This window comes from Streptopelia decaocto (assembly GCF_964273445.1).
Source record: "Streptopelia decaocto genome assembly, chromosome: 10".
Taxonomy (NCBI): domain Eukaryota; kingdom Metazoa; phylum Chordata; class Aves; order Columbiformes; family Columbidae; genus Streptopelia; species Streptopelia decaocto.
Window position 1 is genome coordinate 13,842,505 of NC_138665.1, and position 22,547 is coordinate 13,865,051.

The 22,547-nt window shown below is 45.5% G+C and overlaps 1 protein-coding gene across 3 annotated transcripts in view; it reads left to right on the forward strand.

Annotated features, from left to right (window-relative positions):
* The window catches only part of DOCK11 (dedicator of cytokinesis 11), an 83,595-nt gene that overhangs the window by 38,759 nt on the left and 22,289 nt on the right, over positions 1–22,547 (forward strand). For 2 of the 3 annotated variants that reach the window (XR_014185006.1, XM_082062111.1), the window contains exons 22-41: positions 239–325; positions 1,546–1,635; positions 3,113–3,231; positions 5,389–5,458; positions 5,536–5,661; positions 6,216–6,287; positions 6,746–6,892; positions 7,400–7,483; positions 7,895–8,006; positions 11,122–11,300; positions 13,374–13,490; positions 14,195–14,270; positions 14,571–14,674; positions 16,681–16,792; positions 16,963–17,029; positions 17,762–17,809; positions 18,013–18,084; positions 18,311–18,453; positions 19,124–19,239; positions 21,046–21,183. Coding sequence is in view for 2 of the 3 variants with exons in the window: in XM_082062111.1 (XP_081918237.1) it covers positions 239–325; positions 1,546–1,635; positions 3,113–3,231; positions 5,389–5,458; positions 5,536–5,661; positions 6,216–6,287; positions 6,746–6,892; positions 7,400–7,483; positions 7,895–8,006; positions 11,122–11,300; positions 13,374–13,490; positions 14,195–14,270; positions 14,571–14,674; positions 16,681–16,792; positions 16,963–17,029; positions 17,762–17,809; positions 18,013–18,084; positions 18,311–18,453; positions 19,124–19,239; positions 21,046–21,183 (2,079 nt within the window). In the remaining variant the exon portion in view is untranslated. The remainder of the gene's footprint in view (positions 1–238; positions 326–1,545; positions 1,636–3,112; positions 3,232–5,388; positions 5,459–5,535; positions 5,662–6,215; positions 6,288–6,745; positions 6,893–7,399; positions 7,484–7,894; positions 8,007–11,121; positions 11,301–13,373; positions 13,491–14,194; positions 14,271–14,570; positions 14,675–16,680; positions 16,793–16,962; positions 17,030–17,761; positions 17,810–18,012; positions 18,085–18,310; positions 18,454–19,123; positions 19,240–21,045; positions 21,184–22,547) is intronic. The other variant, XM_082062112.1, reaches the window with a different exon arrangement.

A 22,547-nucleotide genomic window follows, 5' to 3' on the forward strand; every position in this document is an offset into this window, starting at 1 on the left:
GGCTGGATTGGGCTGTTGCTTGTGGTTCAGAGCAGGAGCGTGGGCACGTGCTCTGTGTGCACGTTCTCACGGTGATGCCTTTGCCCTGCCATGGCTGCAATGAGGTCACTGATGTTTGCACTGGGGAGGGTCCCGTTCTTCTACCCCAACCTGTACCTTCTGACCAGGTGGCTGTCTGCACAGAGCCACCGTCTCACCGCCATCTGAAACCAAGTCCTTGAATGTTGTCTGTTCACAGCAGCCCAGTGTGGATGCAAAATGGGTGGATGGAGCAAAGCCACTGTTTAAAGTCAGAATCCATTTGGATTCGACCATTTACACCCAGGTGAGTTGAGCACTGTGTTCTTAAAGACTTTCAACACAAAAGCAGAGGAAGCAATTGCTGTATCTCTACTACTGCTGTGCCATGGGTGCTGTGGGAAAGAGGTACCTGTGTTTGCAGAGCAGCACTGAGATGCTTATGCAGCAGCAGGTCTGGGATTACTTGCAGGAATCTGCTCCTTTGTCTAGACGTGATGAGACAGACAGTTGTGTACATGAATGAACCAAGGGAGAGGGTGATGTTTTCTTAGCTAATTGCACTGTCACTGGCAAGACCAAGGAAACATTTGAGCAAATGACCTGTTTTGATGATGCAAGAGAGAGAAGAACTGGTAGAAATGGGAGTTTTCCCCAAATACTAGACTATTTATTAAGTTTAGGAAAAAAATGTTTTCTGACAACAGCAGACACAAGAAAACAAGAGTCCCAATTTCCCTTTGAAACCGGTCAGGCAGTTTTACCAAGTCTTCATGTGTTCTGTGATCTTATGGTAGTGATGGACTTCCCCAAGCTTCATGTGATGTGCAGCAAAGATCCCCGGCACCTGCTCTGGGGCACCTCCTGTCAGTTCTGCTCAGGGGAAATGCCCCTGGCAGGGTTTGTCCTGTGCTGGATGGAATCACCTGCATTTACATTCACAGCAACTCACTTTCAGCTTCATCTAAATCTGTTTTAAGGTCTTACTGGTTCTGTACAGCACTGAGAACAGCACAGTAGTTCCGCTCCTCACCAAATTACATTCCCAGATGCTTTTCAGAGTTAAATAACCCAGTAATTAAATTTAACCTTGGAAGAGGAGGGAGAGGAATGGGAAGGAGACTCTGCCTCAGATGGACAGTGGGAGGTAGGTGAGGCAGATGGTGAGGCAGCTGGGATAGGAGGGCTTCCCCTTCTCCAGACCAGTGTTGGATGGACGCTGTGATTCAGGGTAGTGCAACTAAAGGAAAATTTTACGACTGCTGGCAGTTTTGTGCTTGATCTCAAGATTAGTTGGGAGCCAGGGGATGGGCAGTGGCTGGGTGCATTGGAAAGGGCATGGAGCAGTACTGTAGGGCTGGGAGATGGCAACTGGGGACCAAGAGTGCCACTGGTAGTGACATGGGGCTTGCTAGAGACATGGCCCACTGCCACAGGTATGTCAGCAGATTTTTGGGTGTATGCTGCAGAGTACATGTTGACAAACATTGAGGCTGCTGTGTTTAACTGGTTTTTCTTCTCTTCCAGGACATGCACTTGCACAAATTCTTCCAGTACTGCCAGCTGGTTCAGGGGGGAGCTAAGGAAGTCCCAGGAGAGCTCATTAAATACCTAAAGGTGAACAGTTCTCATCAGTGGGCTTTGTTGGTGTTTTCACAGACCACCAGTAAATACTCAGACCCCTGCCCTTCAGGAGCACACACTGGCTGCAGCACTGGGACCTGTGCATTGTGCAGGATCCTTACCTTTGCTTACTGACACAAGATCTGCTGTCTGTGTGCTGCTTCCCACCGCCTTTCACAGTCGATAAGTAGTCAGCATCGCCCTGCCACGCTGGTGGCAAACCCTCCTCTCGGTGGGCTTGCACTCTCCGCTCCTCCCGCCCTAGATCTGATTCAAACTTTCAAATTGTAGCACAATCTCACATTTTCAAGAATTTTTCCATTCAAAACAGGATTTCTTTTCAGGCTGAAAAAGATCTGTGAGATTATCAATTAGTTACATTTGACCACAGATGACCTGTGACTGAGACCCAGCTTTTTGGCAATCACTGTGGCATGAGTAAGGGCCTCAGTGGAGGTCCAGCAAAAGCTTCTTCAGGGAATATATTTCTTGGCTGTTTACTGTCCTTGTTTCCTCCCATAACTGCCTCTTTTTCAGAGTGCTGCCATAGAAACAGCTTCGCTTCCAGCGTCAGGGATTTATCACCACAAAGTTATTGGATGTGTTTCAGATAACGTATAAATATTTTAAGAAATAGAAATAATGGCAGGTTTTGAGGTCAAGCACTAAAAAGAACAGTTACTTCTTTGTGAGCATTTCATGAAGGGACTGGGTAGGTCCCAGCCCTGCGCAGCCACAGCGACCTCGCTGCAGCCTTCAGGCAGGGAGATGTTTACATGGGAACCACACATGAGGGCTTCTTACCACCAATACCTCAATAATTTCAGCAATTTAAATACCTAGATACAAATTTAAGAACTTTTCGTTAGATTTGCAAATTTGAAAACTGAAAATGAAACGCACTGTCTTCCTAGACTCATTATATGAGATTCAGGCAAGTGAGGTCTGTGAGATGCATGGAGGGTGTATGCACCAGGTGATCTTGACCTTCATCAAGTCACTTAAATCCTGTTTCCAATAGCAAGCTATGCCCTTTGGAGAAAAATCTCACTGCAAGTCATCGACCAGCAGGTTTCCATGCTCCAAAGGCATTTGTAAAAATGGGACTTATTCTCTTCAGAGAACTGTCACAAGTGACGAGAAGAGTTGAGAGCAAAACTTCAGACTTAAATTCTGGGTTATTGGGGTCAAATAATAGCATGTGGCCTCTAATTAACTCATAGGAGGATCAACACCTGCCATGAGTGATATAGGTAGCTCCCCAAAGGCACGCAACTGGGATCTGGCAGCTGGAGGGCAAGCAGCAAGTGCTGCTATGGGTCCAAGTTCTCCTGTCCTTTCACAGGCTGAAGCCCACACCCTGAAGCATTTGCTAATGCCTGTCCTATTGCCACAGAAATATCTGTGCACTGAAAATATTTAACATCTGCAAAATGTTGAACTAAAAGTGTGTTTTGAACATCTGTTTTAGTGTTTGCACGCCATGGAGATCCAAGTAATGATTCAGTTTCTACCTGTAATTCTTATGCAACTATTTAGAGTCCTTACAAATGTGACCCAGGAAGATGAAGTAGCTGTCAACTGCACCATGTGAGTATCTGGTGAACCATCCAGTTTTCTCCAGTTACAAACACAAAGCCACAAACTACAGTGCAAAGCAGGGTGTGGTTTCCCAGTACAAGGTGCTAAGTGGCAGCATTGCCTGTCCACTGCTCCCTTGCTGTGAAACACCAGCTGCTGGCTTCTGGCACTTCTGGGGCAGCATGGGGCACTTGTCCTGAGAGCTGCATTGGAAAAAATGTGGTATTTTAAAGGTCATCCTGGTTTGTTTTTCCAAAGAAAAGGGGTTTATGGGTGGGAAGACAAGTTACTGGGGTGTCAAAAGGCTTCAGAGCTCCCGGACACAACCCAGCTGCAGATGGGAGCGATGCACTGATCTCATCCCTGCACACCATCCCCCTGTGTCAGAAGTATTACTAAATATACCCTGACGCTGGGTGTGTTATGCTGTACAAGTAGCCACTACATCCGTGTTGGCTCAGAACATACAGCCAGAAGCGGGTTTGTTTAGTGATGCTCTGCTGTGCCTGCAGCCCCAAGAGGGCAGCACCGACCAGGGCCTGGTCCCCACAGAAAGCTTCTGCTGTCTGCAGGCTTGTGCAGGGCCCAAAGGGAGCAAGAGGTGCAAAACTATCTTTGCTGCCTAGCTCTGGCCATGACACCCCTTAAACTGATGGATACACTCATTACAACATCCATCTTCCTCCCGTGGCTCATCCTTGATGAAGTGCTGCAGTGTAAAGGGAGATGCTGGATGCCACTCCGTGGAGATCTTCCTCTGACTCCAGGAGGCACCGTGCATCCATGTACCAAAAGCATCTCACTCCCATGAAAGCAGAGGTTGGAGCCTGAGCCCTGGTTCCTCAGGGATGCGGGGCCCACTGCAATCACAGTCCTATACCATGTAGTGCAGGTTGTGGAGACTTCTCTTGTGTGGAGCACTCTAATCCCACTTGGCTTGAATCAGCAGAGGGCAAGGACAGGAGAACAAGTGACCCCCATTACCTGCTGGGTAACCAGCTCCCATCCTCACTTCCAGAGACTTTTTCAAAGTTTGGCCTGTTGCTTTCCAGTTCATCAGTAGCTTTCCGTTTAATGACAACTGTTTTCTCATCCAGTCTTTCAGAGTGAAATTTAAAACTCCATTTATCTGATAAATGACTTGTAAGCTCCTCCCTGTGGTTTGGCCTGTGGGTTCTGTGACAATGTGTAATAGTTTGTTGTTCCCTCTGTCTGGGACTGGAATGTAAATCCCCAATGTTGGCTGGGGAAACCAGGCGCTGGCTGCCTTCATCAGCGGCCTGGAGCACTTCCAAAGGGCTGGCAGGTTCTCTAGGGTCTGCTTGTCCTGAGTGAACTGCAAGGCAGCAGCCCAAAAATAATCCAGTGCATGTAACAAGGAGCAAATTTTGCAAATTCAGTAAAAAAGAGCCTTCCAAAATTAATATGTTCAGGGGATGCAAGAAGATATCAGAATTAAATAATGATGGAGAATTTTTTCTTCCCTTCTCAACAGAGATTCTGTAGGGGTTTGTGTTCATTTTGCAGACTCGGTGCAGTAGTACAGTAGTTGTCACTTGTTTCATCATTAGGAAAGGGCTCCCAGTGAGAATGGACTCAACACATGATCAGCCGTACGGTGTGGATGAATTTGCAGTATGTGCAGGAGGGGAAAACGGGCTGGTTCTCCATATAGCAGGTCCATAGATGCAGCCAAAGAGAATGGAGTGCAGAGCAGATTAACTTAATATTTTTCGTTTTGACTTATCTAACACCTGAGCACTATTCAGATGCCTAATGTTCACTGCAGTGTGAATTTAGGTAGCTGTAGGCTTTAATCCTGGCAGGCCAAAGAAGAGGATATGTCCCCCACAGAGAAATGCTCCACCTCAGCTGCTCGCACAGGGAGCCTGGAGCACTAAAGGCAGCTGGTCTGGGCGACACCTGGTCTGGTACCAAAGTGGCCACTTCAGCTCTGAGCACTCTGTCGAGGGGCTGTGCTTGTGGCAGCCACAGGAGCTGTGAGGGATGCCAGCCAGCAAATACTGGCTATCTGCAAATCAGGCTGTGCCAGTGGTGAGGCTTTTGGGGTTGGATAAGATGGCACACAGATGGTGTCTGCTTTCCTGAGCAGGAGGAACTTGCCCCTCGCATTGCGTGCTGAACACAAACCACATTTCTCCTCAGGGTTCTTCTGCACATCGTGTCCAAGTGCCATGAAGAAGGTCTAGACCACTACTTGCGCTCCTTCATAAAGGTCAGTCATGACACACCACTCTGCAAAACTCCCTGCTGGGAGCAGGCACACTGCTAACGCTGTTCCTCTTGCCTCAGTACGTCTTTCGAGCTGAGAAACCCAGTGTCACACAGGCGAAGATGACCCATGAAATCCTGGTCCTTTCCATGGCCACCATCCTGAAGCAGTCAGCAGATTTTCTAGCCATCAATAAGCTACTCAAGGTGAAGTATTGGCAGTACTTGGCTGTCAGGGGTGCAAGGGAGGAAAAGGGGATCTGTATAAAGCCCAACACTTCCACCCATCTAAACCCACCTCAGGAGCAAAGCTACCAGGACAGCTCCTCACATCCACATCCTTGAGGTTCTCCCATTATAGCAGAGATTAATTCTTGCAGGGAACCTGGCTGTATTAAGGCTCATGACAGGACACAGCAAAGGGCTTTTCGTTTTGCCAGTTTTATCTATTTTCTCTGAGCCACACATGAGGGGTGGCTCACTGAGTTTCTGCCCCTCTGGGCCTTTACAGGGATTGCACTCCAAACTCTGCTGGCTCCTTGCAGGGCACACCAGGGTGCAGAGGGGATTGTTGTTATTCCCACCCCAAGACTGGCAGGACTCCTGCAAATGCACCCATGCCAAGCCCCCTGTGCAAGCTCAGCTGTGCTTTAAAAATGCCATTTGAATTTGAGCTTTCCCTCCCACATTGCTGTTTCCCCACATAGTGAAACATGTTTGATCCTGCTGAGAAAAATGATAGTATTCTTTGTTCATTCTAGTACTCGTGGTTTTTCTTTGAAGCACTGGCGAAGTCAATGGCAATGTACTTACTGGAAGAAAATAAAATCAAGGTAAAAATAAATTTATTGGATGCTACATTACAGAGCCATCACAAACAAACTCTCCTCCAAAAGTTTGTCTGAAAAACTATGTAACTTGTTACTTAAAAAAACCCCTCACAAGCTGAACAGCTAGCCAGATCTTTCCCTTTTCTCCACTTTACTTTTCCCTTCTTCCTCTTTCCACTCTCAACTGTAATTTAAAAAATCCAGATCTCCTTATGGCTGCACGAGGCATCCAGAGATCTGGAACTTTTAAATTACAGTTGAGAGTGAAAAGAGGAAGAGCGAAAGTGGGCTTGTGCAGCCTTCTTTTCTGTTACTATCTACTGCAGTTTCAGCCAGTACTTCGTTTGTTCCAATGTTTTATTAAGAAATAACATAAACGAATGCTAAAAGGAACTCGTGCCTGTGCGCGGTTCTCCCCAGCTGTTTGCAGCACTGAGCGTGGGACGTGCTTTTGGTTTCAGCTGCCCAGAGGCCAGCGGTTCCCCGACTCCTACCAGCACGCCCTGCATTCCTTGCTGCTCGCCATCATTCCTCACGTGACCATTCGCTATAATGAAATCCCCGAAGAGTCCAGGAATGTCAACTTTAGCTTGGCCAACTTCCTGAAGGTCAGCAGTTTGTTTCCTTCTCCCAGGCTTTTATCAGAAGAAAAAACAAGCAAACAAACAAACAAAATTGCAAACAAACAATCAAACAAAGAAAACCACAAACAATTAGAAATAAGCAGCAAGCAAACAAATGTGTTTGTACTTCATCATTGAAGAAACTGAAAAGATGATGAAAACTCTGGAGGGGATAAACCTTCCTAGGGAAGAAACCTTCTGAGAGAGAGTGATACTCTGTATGTTATCTAGGGTTTTCAGTCACTCCTAGCAACTGTTCAAAACCTGAAAAGAAATACATATGCTCTCTTTTTAAGTGTTCCTGTTGTCCACTGGAGACTTAAGTGATGTCATCCAAATAATTTCAGAGAAACAGAATCAAGTATGTTTTGGAAAGTCAGCAGCAGCCCAGAGGATCAAATCTGGCTGCTGGAAGGATGGTACTATGGAGGTGATTTAGGCTGATTGCTTTTATTTTCAACAATTGGTCACATGTTGCTATGTTTTCTCCAGCGTTGTTTGACCTTTATGGACAGAGGATTTGTTTTTAACTTGATAAATGATTACATTTCGGGATTCAGCCCAAAAGACCCTAAGGTAAGCAGTATGTTTCTTGAAAGGTGGTTTGCAGTTGTACATGTGTATGTCAATCAAAACTCTGTAGTGATTGTTTTATGTGACACTTGGAGGTCTTTCAGACACTATTCTTGCAGAGTCTTCTGGAGGCAAAGACCTCTTTGTCTGGGCCAAGAGCTTTAAACAATGTAAAGAGTCAGAACTAAAGGAGAGATATGTTAATAGTCTAGATTAAAAAGGTAAAGAAGTCCCAAGTGACAGCTATATGCACTGACACTTAGGGGGAACAACACAAAAATTTGCCAGTTATTACTGAGTTTCACCAAACACTATTTAGATTCCCCAATCCTTGTGCAAACACATTGAACTGGAAGCAAAAGAGTCAAACTGAAAACATAGTTTGTGTTTGTCTTCCTTCTGTTTTTTCCTCAGCTGCTGGTTGAATACAAGTTTGAATTTCTTCAAACCATTTGCAATCACGAGCACTACATTCCTCTGAACTTACCAATGACCTTTTCTAAACCCAAGCTGCAAAGAGTTCAAGGTATGTCCTTTCTCAAGAGACTGGCTAGAGAGCTATAATTTATTAGTCTTGATGGCTTCTGACCAGATGGAATCTGTTTTGGTGTCAAGGAGATTTATTTCCTGGTTAGCCTGATTTACAGTAACCTATGCTATTCTGGCTGGTTTACTCAATTTTGCTCTAGAATGATATGCGGTCAGTTTTTTTCAGTATTTCCTATATTCAAGTTTGCATGGGACTATCCAAAAGAAATTACCCCTATTTCAGTAAATACACAAATTGTGCAAGTGTAATCCTTTGTTACCACGAGTGTCAGCATCCCCTGAGAAGCAGGGGATTCTCTCTGGGTCCTGATTTCTCATCTCTGCTAGATAAATACAGTAAAGATTGCCAGGTTTGGGTGCTAATAGCCTGACAAGATAAATACCAGAGAGGAGAGCGAGATTTGGGATTCCCCCGTGTGAAAACCCAGCGGATTTATTCTGATGCAGGTGAGGGGATATTTAGTTGTGCCTCAGGGTGCAGCCATACAAATCCCACAGTGGTTCCTTTTACATCCCGTTGGTAGAAGCAACACAAACTGTGAAGTTTCCCTTATTTTGATATGTTTCTGACCACTCAGAGCTTTCTGGACCAGCTGCTAATCTTACACTTACATCAGTTTGGCTACTTGCCTGGCATAATTTAACAAAGTCACTGCTAGAAAAGGCTGAGAAAGAGAAAAACAACTACAGTCCTTCCCCGTTGCTTGCTAGTGGCGTAATAACATGAGAATGCTCCTTCTTGGTTAACATTCACCTTTGCGTTTTGGGGTGGTTAAACTGAAAAGCTGTAACAGTAGCTTATCTTTTCTCCCGTGTTTTACTGTGACTAGGACCTACCAGTTGAGGTTTTATTTTTTAGGTGCGTATTTTAAAACAATGATAGCAATTGTCATTCACACTCATCTCTTGACAGTAGAGCAGCCTGTCCTCAGGTTGCAGAGGTGCCTGTGCTCTGCCTGCCCAGCGGAGGCATGCAGTGATGCATCTCCATTGCAAACTTGTTTGGTTTTATGGACAGACCTGTGATTAGAGAGGACAGCAGGCTCAGAGGTGAGGAGATATCCTGCTGGCATGCCTCACCCCTTTGTCAGCTTACTCGAATGAAGAAAGGGGATGTGCCAGCTCCCTACTACTCTGTTTCTGGGAAAAGAAGGAATAGCCCCTGGGAAGGTGAGTAAAGAGGGCTTCTGCAGCAGAGGCAGAGCACATCCCTGTGACCACATCCTGTTCAGTTGGAGCTTTGCATCCTGGAGCAGTTTCTCTGAAACATCTCAAGTAATAGGGCTGGTTCCTGGTCTGTGTCCCTGCCGTCTTGCCTGGGGCACATGTGTATTTCATCAGCCAGAGCAAACCACCGAGCTTGACGTCACAACCAGCAGCACAGGACTGTTTTTGCAATTGTGTGATAGCAAAAAACCCAAAAGATTGACAGAAGCTAGGAGTTAAGCAATAGCCTTACGGATAATGTTAGAACATGATGTACTGTCCCGTTTCTCCAAGACTTAGAACATTACTTACTCCTGTTTATTTTGCTCTCTTTTTATTTGTCCCTTTTCTTTTTACACATGCATTAGATTTTTTTTCATTTGCTGTGGAACGGTTCACTTCAGTAGGTAGGTCCAACTGGGATCACTGAATCTTCTAATGTAGAATTAAACATGCAGCTTCCAATCAACTAGCTTGCGTCCAACTAATGGGATAACCATGATGTGTGACACTTAATCATTTGCTAACATGACTAACAGTGAAAGCTAGATAATGCTACAGATTGCTTTCTCTTTCCTCTGAATCAGACTTTCACAAACCAGTAAATGCTACTTATGAATCAACAAACCTAAAAATACCTTTCGCAGCCACAGAGCTGTTGGAACCCTTTGGCTGGGATTTTTCAAAGATGTGTGTATGCATCCTGCCTTAGCACAGAAAAAGTCTCACATCTGTGGGCTTTTGTTAAAAAAATCAAAAAATCTGAGCTGACCAAACAACATCTGTACCCTTTAGGGGAAGAAGTCACTTTGGGGTTGTCCCTCTGGGAGGCTTAGTGCCAAAATGCAACAGTCAAATGGTGCCTGTTGTGGTTCTGGTTAGACATATGGATTGCCTGATGGAGATAATGGTGTCAGGGCAAGGTCATTCATAGCAGCCCAAGTGCGCACACACCCTGCGCTGAAATCTGTGTCTCTGTCGCTTCTCTGCTGCATTATCCAGGCAAGTCAGTGAAAATGACGCCTTACCCTCATAGCAGCCGCTCCTTTGATCACCGTATATAGCCTGAATCTGAGATGCAGGGTACAAGTTAACCAAGGTCATTAGGTACTGAGCTGCCTTTCTCCTGGCAGTCAGTAGAGCCGTTAAGGAGGTTTTGTTCAATATCTGCTGGTGGGAAGCTGAGGGAGTCTCACAGTTTCTGGCAAACAGCTGCCCAGAACCCTGTCCTGGCTCTCTGGAGCTGGCAAGCCTGGCTGTGCAAACTGCTGGAGGATGCAGTAGCGATCACTTGCTGCCACATCCTTGCTTGCATCCCTCATCCCAGCAGGAGTATTTGCCTTTTCTCTGCTCTCTGACCTGGTGAGAAGGAATGCAGATTGCACAGAGGATGTGGAGCAAGCTGCAGAGGCACTGCCAGGGCTGGGCCACTGTGATAAAACCACCATCTCCACTGCCCATCACCACCCTCATAGCTGCTCTGTGGGGATTAGCACCTCCGCTGCCTGGGCAGTTGGGGGATTTACAGGATCACCCTCAGTCAGGAGCAAAGCAACCCGCATGCGGTAAGTCGTGCCGTCCTTTTCCATTTCATCCATCTCTGGCTTTTACTCTTCAGAGCATTAGTCTTTGCAAAGCATCACACTGCACAAATCCTTCATTTAGATGCTGCTGAAGTGGTGAGGACTGAAATTAATTAGCTGGAAGATGCCATGTTCTTTGATATGACTTAACTCAGTGGTGGAGAAAACTGTAGTCAGTTCAGGCTTTATTAAAAGATCAGCGCACTGTAGGAGACAGTGATGAACCATACATGACCATTATGTCTTGCTCTGAACAGATCCCTGGAACAATTCACTTAACCATTGCCTTGCTGTTTCTTTCAGATGTAAGTCTTGAATACAGCTTAACTGATGAGTATTGCAAGCATCATTTCCTGGTGGGGATGCTTCTCAGAGAAGCCTCTGCTGCCTTGCAGGACAACTACGATATCAGATACACAGCCATCTCAGTCTTAAAAAATCTCCTGATAAAGCATGCCTTCGACAACAGATACCAGCACAAGGTCAGGCATATTTTGTTGGCTTTTAAACATAATGTTATTGAATTTTGTGAAAAAAATGCATGTGTCAGAGCTTTAGATCTTGTGTGGTACACTAAGGGTATTCTCTTTATTTTTTAGGGAACTGTTGTAAGTAACTGATTGTTATGGCATTACAGTAATAGCTCTGAGAAGTGACGTAGGAACACAAACAATGCCATCAGATAACTGCAGCACTCTTATTTATGCAGAGCATTTAGATTATAAAACCCTGAGCCATTAAGGAACTTGAAAGTGTCATTAGCCAAGAGGCTGTTCAACAAAATTAAGCAACATCAATGTTCTTCTGGTCTTGGACTTAAATTAATATCCTGCAATAATATGCTGTAATTAGGAAACAGGACTGATTCCTGTTACAAGTCAGCTGCATGTTTTACTAATGAGTGAATCAGAAGAGAGGATCTGTGGATTCTCATGAGATGCAGGGTGTCCGCTGGGTAACTTTCAGCATTCTTTGGTCGGAGGCTCAGTGTGTGGGGATGCTGAAAGAGCCTGGGGTTGTGCTTGTTTTTGTTCTTGATGCTGCTCTCTGCTGACCCATGTCCTTGAAAGGGCTGAGCTCCCTGTGCAGACACTACCTGTCCTTGCTCTAGGCTGAAAACATGCCTGTCTAGAGTTCAGCTCTTTGAATTGCTCCTAGTGTGCTCTATTCCTGGGATTTATCTGGGAATGTGGGTAGCCCCCTGGACACGAAGGGTGGGAGAAGTGACCCAAATGTGCCCTGGGCTCCTGCCTTTTGCATGGACCCAGAGCCACCTCCTCTCTGCTCTCTCCTCTCTGCTCTCTCCTCTTTGCTCTCATTTTCTCCCTTCTCTGCCTGTTTGGAAGGGCTGAACAGGAGCTGGACTTGCTTTTCTCTGCCATGATGATCCTCAGTGACTTGCACTGCCATCAAAACAAAGCTGAGACCTGTGGTAGTTGGCAAGACTTGATCTTTAAGGAGAGATTTGCCAGCTGTCTGTCAAGACTGAGCCAGACTGAGCCTGTTTCTGCGCTCCGGGGGGCCTGAAAACCCTCACACTAATTCAGGAGCTGTTTGCCCCCTCGGTATGCAGCACAATTCCTGCCTCCTCAAAAACACCACTGGCTTTAAAATTGTCCCTCTGGATTTTTGTACGTGTGTTGTGCTCCTGGCTGCATAAGCAGGAAACTGCCTGGAGCCAGGGCAGGATGCTCAGCTGGTATCCCAAGATACCAAAGTGAAAAAAACATGTCACGGGCAGGACAGGCTGAGCGTGGCAGGGTCTGGTGCTGCAGTCTCACCCCAGCCAAGGAAACCCCAGCTCCATCAATGGCTGAGAGAGGGTTTTTTCAACCTCTGGGCATTTTCAATATTCCTTTAATCTTTTATCATACTGAATCAGAAGAAAAAAATGAACTCTTGTATCAGTTAAAACATGCAATTCAATTCATAAACCTTTATTTTTTTAACCTTTCTATCAAGTCCAGAATAACAAGTTTTTAACAAAAGAGAAGTGGATATTAGAGAGCCTTGCGTCATGCCAACCCTGTCCAGGTTTGATCTGTATCAGTTAATTCAAATTAATCTGTTCCTACAAACTGTTTTACCTAGAAGCATTTGCTATGGAGAATTCCTGACTGGAAGCAATAGCCAGCACTAGGCAAGGAGCAAATGTTTTTATTTCATTGCTCTTGGGAGTTGCACTTGAATATCAAGCCATGTGAGTGAAGTGCCTATCAAAGAGTTAGGAAATCCGGGATTTAGTTTATCACACATCCTGTATGACTGAGAATGTTATTCAGCTCCCAAAATCCCTGAATGCCCCACGCTTGCTGCTAGAAGGGTAATACCTACCTGGCAGCTCTGGAAGTGGAGATGAGAAGCCAAGCCAATTCATGTCCTCAGACACCCTATAAAGTGTGTAACAAAAAAAAAAAAAAAAAAAAAAAAATATATATATATATATATATATATATATATATATATATATATATGTTTTGGCTCCAGATTTTCCACCTTTTACCCCATTGAAAGCCTGGGTTCTTACCTACATTTTTCTCCCTGTCTTTTTTCAGAACCAGCAGGCAAAAATAGCCCAGCTGTACCTGCCGCTGTTCGGGCTGCTGCTGGAGAACCTGCAGCGCGTGGCCAGCCGGGAGGCTCTCTACTCCTGCGCCGCCGCCTCCAGCCCCGTGAGTAAAGCCCAGCGAAGCCTCTTTGCCCTCCTCCTCCATCCTCCTCACCCCGCACACACTTCCACTGCCCGCAGCCAGGCTCAGCTGCAGAAATAATAAGTGTGTTTTTCTTCTCCCCACAGCCCCAAAATGTACTTGTTTCTTTTAATTTGGCTTTTCTGGTGACTTGGTTCTGTCTGTAGCACTGGGCACTGCCCTCTTTTCCTTGCTGTCGTTTAACGTGTTCCTTTATGGTATGGGTAGTGCTATCAGGTGTGGTAAGTCCCTCCAAGTGCAATGAGTTGCAACAGGGCTCAGGCTGGGACTCCAGCACTGATGTGGGGAGCTGCCTCTGCCTGAGGGCTGTGTGTGGTTCCCAGGCAGGCTTAGCCTTGCAGGCTGGACTTTGTTCCGCCTTGTCCTGGGCAAAACAACAACAACAATAACAAAAGGCATTTGAGAAAAAAACAATTCAAAATTTCAACTCAAATGGTGAAAAACAAAAGGCAAAAGGCTACTATGACTTAATTTAATATGTTTGCTATTCTTTGTATTCCTCCCCAAGTCACTTGTCTCCTCGTTATGGAAGAAAGAAAACAGATGTTTTTTCATCTGTTTTTTAAAAGCTGCTCTAATTTGCCTTTTTTAATTTCATTATTCTCTCCTATAAGAGAATAGGTGTTATTTTCCATTGGTCACAAAAACCTTATATTGCTTTATAGACATCCAGGGATGAATTCATGTGCAGTTTCGCATCCCCATCAAACAGATCCAGCCTGATTGCAGACAAAGATCCAGGTAAATTAATTTTTCTAAACTTTAACTTTCCCATTTATTTTTAACATAACTATTTGAAAGTAACTATTACCAGCCCCCAAGACCCATTGCCTGAAACCTGAAATAACCATCTGTCAGAAGACCTCTTGGAGTCTGTATGCTTTTCCCCAAACACGGTGTCACCCCAGTTGTCCTTTCAAGATTAATCAGCTTTCGACATGGGGTTTAGGCAATCCCTCTCTGTGCTGTCTGATGCTGTCAGTGATGCGCTGAAGAGTGCAGCTGCAAAGGCGTTAATTGTGGGGTTTGTTTTTTTCCCAGCCAGTGGAGCAGCACTTCCAAATGGCCATGCAATAAAGCGAGAGGACTCGAAAGGATCCCTGAACTCAGAGGGGGTGACCAGTTCACCAGATCAGAGTGAAAATGTAATGTATCTGGGGTTAGAAAGAATGGTGTTCACTGCACCGGTCTGTGGGCTGTGTTAAATAAGGGGAGGGAAAAGGAGTTTGCTGTGGTAATGTTCTCAAAGGCCAGCTTATAAATGCTTCTGTTTGGCGAGATTCATGTTTAACAGAGGAGGTCAGACTCAGGGGTCTGGTATGCTTTCTCTCTTCAAACATCTCTGAGACAAAAATATAACTGTCGACAAATTGCTTATCAAAGATGAAAGGCAAAATCCGTGGGGAAAATCTCTGCTCCTATGGTGCATTTATCCACACTCAGATGTGCTCCCTGTGCGTGGATGGGTCTCAGCTTGGCCAGTGCCCAGCGCGCAGTGCTGGGAACTGGTTTCCACACACAGCTGGGAGGCAAAGCACCGTGATGTAAGATTGCCAGTGGCCACCGACTTAAGAGAAGATGAGTTATTTGTAGGAGAATCACCACAGGCTAATAACCGCTGCCCCAAACTGGCACAAGGAGACTGCGGTCACATCAAAAAGAGCTCTGACCCCACTGTTCAAACAGCGTGTACTCTGCTTATTGGCAGATTGTAGGCATGGAAATCAGGTATTTGTGCAGACCAGCCCCTGGTTTTCCTCAAGGCACTTTCCAGATGTCTTGGGCTGGCATGAATCATTAATGCATCTTTAAAAACTTTGGCCCCTACAACAAGCAAGGCAAAGATTATCTGGGCTCCTGCTGGCTTTGTCCTGACAGGCTTAGGAGAGGTGGGGCCTTCCAAGCTCTCCCACATGAATCACAAAGCTACAGGACCAAGTATAGCCAAACACTTGACTATCAAACTGTTCATATTCAGCAAATCTCTGAGCATATGCTGCAACCCTGCTGGCAGCAACACCTGGCTGGGTTTGCAGAAAACGTTGTTGCTTGCAGCTCAGCTCTTTCCACAGCTAGGCAGCCTCTTCTGTGTCCTTGAAGACATGTTTTTCAGAGCTCTTGAAAACAGCTTTTCTGTTAGGGATTGTAATATCCACAAAACCATTGAAAAGCAATGCCCCGTGGAGGAGCACAGTTTTAACACTGCTCTGCAGAGCCAGGCATGTTGCTTATCGCTTGTTCCGCTGGAGTGAGTTGTGTGGTGACTTGATACTTTGGCATGGTCAACAGCAAAGTTCTGGCTATAGCACTGTATCTCAAGCTCTAAACTGAATGTTTAATTCTGTTGGATTATGACTCATATCTACAGCTTGTCTCAGAATAAACAACAAATAAGATCTGTGGATCTTTCTCCAGACATGTGAGGCACAGCTTTAAGAGAAGTGTTCTGCTTAGAGCTTAATCGTATCCATTTGTTGGAGGATACAGCCAGGGTGAGCACAGAGAATGCAAAAAAAAAAAAAAAAAAAAAAAGGTAAAGCTTTAGAAGTTGTTTCCCTCCACACAATGCCCAAGCCTTTCCCACACATATTGACTTACCTGCAGGATTTCACTTATCTTTGTCTAAGTCACTAAGCAGGAGGCAAAACAAGAGACTCTTCCAAAAATCAGGAGAAAAGAAAAAGTTCTTAAGCTGAAATTTCCAGGCTTTTTAGTAACCGACATTTTATTTTGAAGTGTACATCTTTAACAAAAAGTTAGATTCTTGCTTTAAACTGTGACAGCTAATGAACTATTTTGTTTGACAAGAACTGATTGCAAAAATATCTGGGAGCTTAGGCACTGCAGAGAGCAGGGGAAGTGAAAGCAGGGCTGCTGTGCATTTCACTGCATAAGGCAGCATTCTCTGCCCAGACATTTTTTCTTGTGGCAGAGAAGTATTCAACCATGCGTCCAGCATTTCCAAAGTGCCCATCACCAGATGGGCAGCAACCCTGGAAGTTGAGATGTCTCCAAAGCACGTCACACATGGTGCAGTGGGGCTGCAGATGTCAGGGACAGGAGGAATGCTGGCACATCTGGTGTGTGCCGGGTTTGCTGCGCCCATGCACTCAGGGCCACTGTCCCCCGCATCACATTCCTGTGCCTTTAGATCCGCAGAAGCTCCACGAGAAGTAGCGTGTCACACTGCAGCCGCCTGGACCAGTTTGAGATCCGAACGCTCCTGATGTGCTACCTGTACATTGTGAAGATGATTTCTGAAGGTGGGTGGCTCCTGCTCGCTGCGGGGCAGCCAGAAAGACAAGAAGCCATCACTGGCAGTTTTGGTCTATAAGGTCCTATGTTCATTATTTTTTTTAAATCTCAGTGCACTGTTTGCTTGTTGTTTTATATTTCTTTTATTTTCTTTTTTTTTTTTTTTCTTTCCTTTCAGATACTCTTTTAGCTTACTGGAACAAATTCTCACCCCAGGAGCTGATCAATGTCCTTGTGCTTTTGGAGTGAGTATCATGAGGCTGAAATTCAAATACTGCACCTTTGTGTGGGCAGCACTGGCCAAGAAAAAGCAATGAAAGTGATGTGCCTTGCTGGGTACACATGGTCCTGGGCAGCACGAGAGGTGTCTGGCAGGATGTAATGAAATGCTCTTCCTCCCTCTGAGGAGAAACAGGTGTATATGGAGGGAACACGGTGAAGTGGCAGTGTCCTGTGCTCAGTCCATGCTGTGCAGAGGGTGTCCCAACACCCAGGATGAGCAAGGCTCGTGGCCCACCCTCCTGCCATAACCAGCACAACCTGTGCTTTGCAGCCAGGTTGGTGGAACGGATGGAAGAAGAGACAGGGGTGGGCCATAGGGTTTGGAAACCAAGAGTGTGAGTCAAGTGCCTTGTAAATACAAACCCCAAACTCTCATGCATGGAGGAGTGTGTCTGCAGACAAGGATAGGGTAGCTTTTAAATCATAGAACAGTTCAGGTTGGAAGGGACCTTCAAAGCCCATCTAGTCCAAACCCCCTGCCATGAGCAGGGACATCTTCACCCAGATCAGGTTGCTCAGCGTCCAGCCCAGCCTGAGATGTTTCCAGGGATGGGGCACCTACCACCTCTCTGGGCAATTACCTCGTTGTAATAAATTTCTTCCTCATGTTTAAAACCATTACCCCTTGTCCTGTGTTCTGGATCATTCCTGATCTGCAAGATCTTTAACAGATACATATTTTATTTTCTTTCTAGGGTGTGTTTATTTCACTTCAGATATGTGGGGAAGAGAAATATTGCCAGGTACTGTATTCTTCTGCCCGGGGCTGAGGTAGGGGGGCCATCCCTGTGCTCCCTGCCACAGCCAGGGCAGGAAGGGAGTGTGCACAACCACACCGGGTGAACCCACACAGGCAGGAAACCCGTGGGGCTGGGACTCTGCTCAGCACCAATGCTGCCAGCAGAGTCCCCTCACTTTAGCACCCTGCCCCTTCCCTCCCCTCCAGCTCCTGCATGAGACCCCCAGGCCCACGCGCTCCCGGTTGCAGGTTGGCAGTGTCCCCCCCAGCCAGCTGCAGGTGAGACACATCTCTGCTCCCCAAGCAGCAGCACTGCTCTTTCGTTAGCTCTAGGACCATCTGGCGCGGGCAGGGTAGCTTGGTCATTCCCACTGGGATTGTCCAGGATAAGCCAGATTAGTGCGTTGGAGGGAGGCCAGGTTTCCATCCTGGTGCCTCCTGTAATCCTGTTGTGGTGTGGCCGCTGCTGCTCGTCCAAACCCGCAGTCTTTGCTTCCCCGTGCAGGGTGCATGATGCCTGGTTATCCAAGCACACGGGAACCGATAGGAAATCCCAGACGATGCCAGCGCTCCGCAGCAGAGCTGGGGCGATGCAGGTGCGGCTCCAGCATCTGGGCAGCTTGGAGACCTCCTTCACACTCAACCACAGTATGTACAGCAGAGCGAGGTGGGACTGTGGAGTATAATTAGCCCGCTGAAAAGTGCATGTAGCCATTTTCTGCATGCTGCTTATTGCTTCAAGATACTGAAACTCTGCAGAATCACAGTGGTCACTGCTCTTCCCTACAGCATCCCTAGATTAGTTCACCAGAAAGATTTGAGCCAGCCCCTTAAAAATCACCTGTGGGATTTAGGAGTTGTGTGACTTTTTCCTCTCACCTGCCTCGGCTCAGCTCCTTGGCTGGGGGTGTGTGTAGGCAATGCCTTGGTTTGGGTAGTGAGCAGGACAGGCAGGAGAGCTGACCCATGCAGACACCTGGGCCAGGACCTGCTCTGAGCCTCTTCACGTGGGTGAGTTTTACCCCGTTGAGGCACCTTGCCATTTCCCCTCTGCGGGTGCAACCTGGACACCCCATTCTCTGTCTGGCTTTAAAGACAGTGAGATTAAGGGGAAGTACAAATACTGGTTTTCTTGTCTGGCATCAGGCTGATACAGCTTCTCTTAATGTAGCTGACAAATTCAGCATCTTGCTATTTTACCTCATCTCCCAAACCCAGTGAACTGTGAGTGGGGGAACCTTGTCCATATCAGCATTGAGATCTTGTGAGAGCTGGACTTTTGAACACTGTTTCCTCCTGATTTGCTTTCTATCCACAGATGCAGGCACCTCAGAAGCAGATATTGTGCACCAGGCGTTACTGGAGGGCAATATTGCCACCGAAGTGTGCCTGACAGTCCTGGACACCATCTCTTTTTTCACCCAGAGTTTCAAGGTCAGCATTGAAATCAAAAGTATTGTAGAAAAGTGTGCTGTATTTCTGTACGTGTGTAGATTTTCATGATCCATTCTCCTGGAGTGGCATATAATGGAAGGCTTTACAAAACCAAATCATTTGCAGCTTATTTTCCAAAATGCTGAGTGTTTTACAGGATCTCAGAATAATTATGCACTTACGCAATCTTGTATTTTCTTCAAAACTGCAAGACCAGTGAAAATTACATGGATGTTATAGTATGAGTGTAGGCATTACAAAAATAGAGTAAGAGGAAATCTACCTCATACAGAAAGGAGGGACTAGAAGAAAGGGAAATGAAGGTCTGGTATTCTTAGAACAGTCACTGTTTTCTACCATAAATTGCCTAGAAGCGAGGCCCAGATTTCTTTGAATCGCTGTACATGAATGTCTCTGGGGCTGAGGTGTTCCAGCTGTCGTTATCAGTTCAGACAGGACCAGTAGGACTGGTAGAAGTCTTCTCTTCCATGTAGTGATTCACACTCCTGGCAGTCATTGCCATCTATAGGACTCAAAGACTTGATGGTAAAGAGAACCCCAGACCGGCAGCAATGTTCTGAAATACTGTTCCAGAAAAGCTCTTCCTTGAAGTGTGGTTGGAGGAATCCTGATTATAGCAATGTGTCTCAAGAATAACTCTAGATTTCAGAGTAAGCACAATGGAGATGCATTTTTCAGATGGATTGAACCAACCTGAAGAGAAAGGTCATCATATCCTCTGCTTCTGTTACAGAGCAAAAAAGCCATCCTGGTGCCTATGTTAAATTACTCCTTAAAAGTCTGGCAACAGCAGAAGGATTTATGTGCAAGAGCTAAAACTTGCTTGGCTTTCTCAGTTGCCTCTTTTTGAGTATCGCTGAACCACAAAACAATGTGATTTTTCAAACCACAGGATAGACTGGATTCTCTTCCGCTTTAATGGGCTTCTGCTTTGCTTTTATGGTCATACAGTGTCACCACACAAAAGTGTGCTCTGCACTGCAGTAAAAGTGCTGATGCTGTTCTTACTGCCAGAGTAAATGAGTTCAGTTAAAAAGCGTGGATCCTAATCTTACCTTGCTACAAGATGTCTACAGGATATCAAAAGACAAACCTGAGGATTGCTTGGACTGGCAATGACATGGGCACTATTGATCTCCCATCGATATAGGGTATCCACATCCTCAGTGAGTGGCCACAATGTGCCAGGCTTCCTGTGCAGTGGCTGCAAGGATGACAGCAGGCACATTAACTCTGACACCAAGCTGTATTAATCCTCTCCAAGTAATTTCACTTTACCATATTTCCAAAAGGTGCAAACTGTCAAAACTTCGCAGGAGCCAAGGGAAGTGTACTGACTTACTGCAGCTAAAAATCTGTCCAGTGAAAAGATGTGATAGTCATTTTTTTTTCCCCTCTCTCTTTTTGACTGCAAATGAAACACTTGTTGAGACAAATATAAAGTAATGGGAAAAACAGTGTGATAGTTATGTTGGTAACAGCCTGTTTTATTCAAAATAACTCTAGGCAACCAGTGAAAGTTGTACAAAATATTCAGTTAGGGTTTGGAAGTAGTGCTGCAAAAGTGGTAACATATTTTTGTTCTATTCTCTGCCAGAGAAATATCATCTGAGCAACTAGTGTAAGTTTGTACTGGTTGTCACATTTATTGGTCATGTTTTTACTGAAGGCCCTGATCTTTATCTGCCTTAAGAACTGATGTGATTAATTACGCAAAATTATCTCTGTCATTTCCAGCTTTGGGCACAACATTTCTGCAAAGTAAATTCTCCTATTGCTTTCCAGACCCAGCTTTTAAGCAACGATGGCCACAATCCGCTCATGAAAAAGGTTTTTGATATTCATTTGGCTTTTCTCAAAAATGGACAATCAGAAGCAGCTCTTAAGCATGTGTTTGCCTCTCTGAGAGCTTTCATTAGTAAGGTACGTAATACGTGACTCCAAAGGTGCAGGAGAATTTATATAGGTATGACAGAAGAGACAAGACCAGTGTGCTTAAACTCCCGTTAAACTGATATTTTGTGCAGTTTGGAGATGTGTTCTAGAAAACAACTTCTCCGTGGATTTAAAAAACAACCTGGGTTAAATTATTTATTTATTTCAAGAAGTATTTATTATTTGATGGGTATCAGGAAACAAAAGGAGAAATCATGAGGAATTGCTTCACTTGCCTTGGTCACGAAACTGCTGTTAAAGATTAGGATCTGACCAAAAGCTGGTGCTTCTTGAATCTTTGCCCCAAACTGTCAGTATTGCTGACAAAGCTATTGCGTGAATAATGCTTGTACTGACAAGCTGCTCCTCTCCCATTGCTTTTGAAAGAGGGTACTACTGGCTGAACCTCTTTCTATACTTTTCGGAGCCCTGTTACACAGTGAGGCTGTTTAATCCCCTGAGCTCAAGCAGCGTCAAAGCCGCAGGTAACCACATAAGAGCAGTGACTGGTGCTATTGCTGACATTTCCCTTTGCGCTTTTCAAAACCTGCCACTTCTCATAAGTACATTTTTGAGACTAGATGTACATGCAAACTCCATTCCTTCCAAGCTGCTCGGTTATCATATATTCAAAATGGATTAAAACCTCTCAATTACTTGGGTGCAACACTTCATTAATGAGGTAGATCCAAGTGGTGTGAGATTGCAGACAGGCAGAGCACAGTATGTCAATGATAAGCAGTGGTGTGTTACTTCCAAGGGAGGTCTTGCATGAGTTGTAAAGCAAAGCCTAAGGAAAGAAACTGCTAAACTGTTTTTCAAAGATGGAAAAAGTCCATGCTATGTACATTTTACTATAACTCCACGGCAAAGCTAAGAGCTAGTATGAGTATGTCTAGGGCTGAATTTTGGTTTGTCCTAAGCACACACATGAGGAGCAGAAAATGTAGAAGTCTTGCTATAGGCACCTGTCTGGCTGTAGACAGCATGGTCCCCTATGGGGTATTTTTCCACTGGGCTTCTTAAAGCCTGCCAGATTGGCAGCTGGCACTGGCAGGAATCACTCTGTTTTTCTACAGACTCCAATCCCTGTTTATTGCTCTACCTTTCTTTTGAGTTTTCTGCTTGCTGTGATCTACTTAACCTTGAGATGCATCCTGATGCAGACCTGCACTCACCCCCCTCAGACACAGTCTCTCTGCACATCTCTTCCCCTTACTAGTTTAAAGTTTGTTTAGCCAGAAATACTTTGTTTTGTGCATAGAGTAAATAAGAGACCTTCCTTGCCTCCCCGGCAAATTCTCTGTGGTTGTTTGAACGTGAAGCCAAACCTGCACGCCTGCTCAACTTGA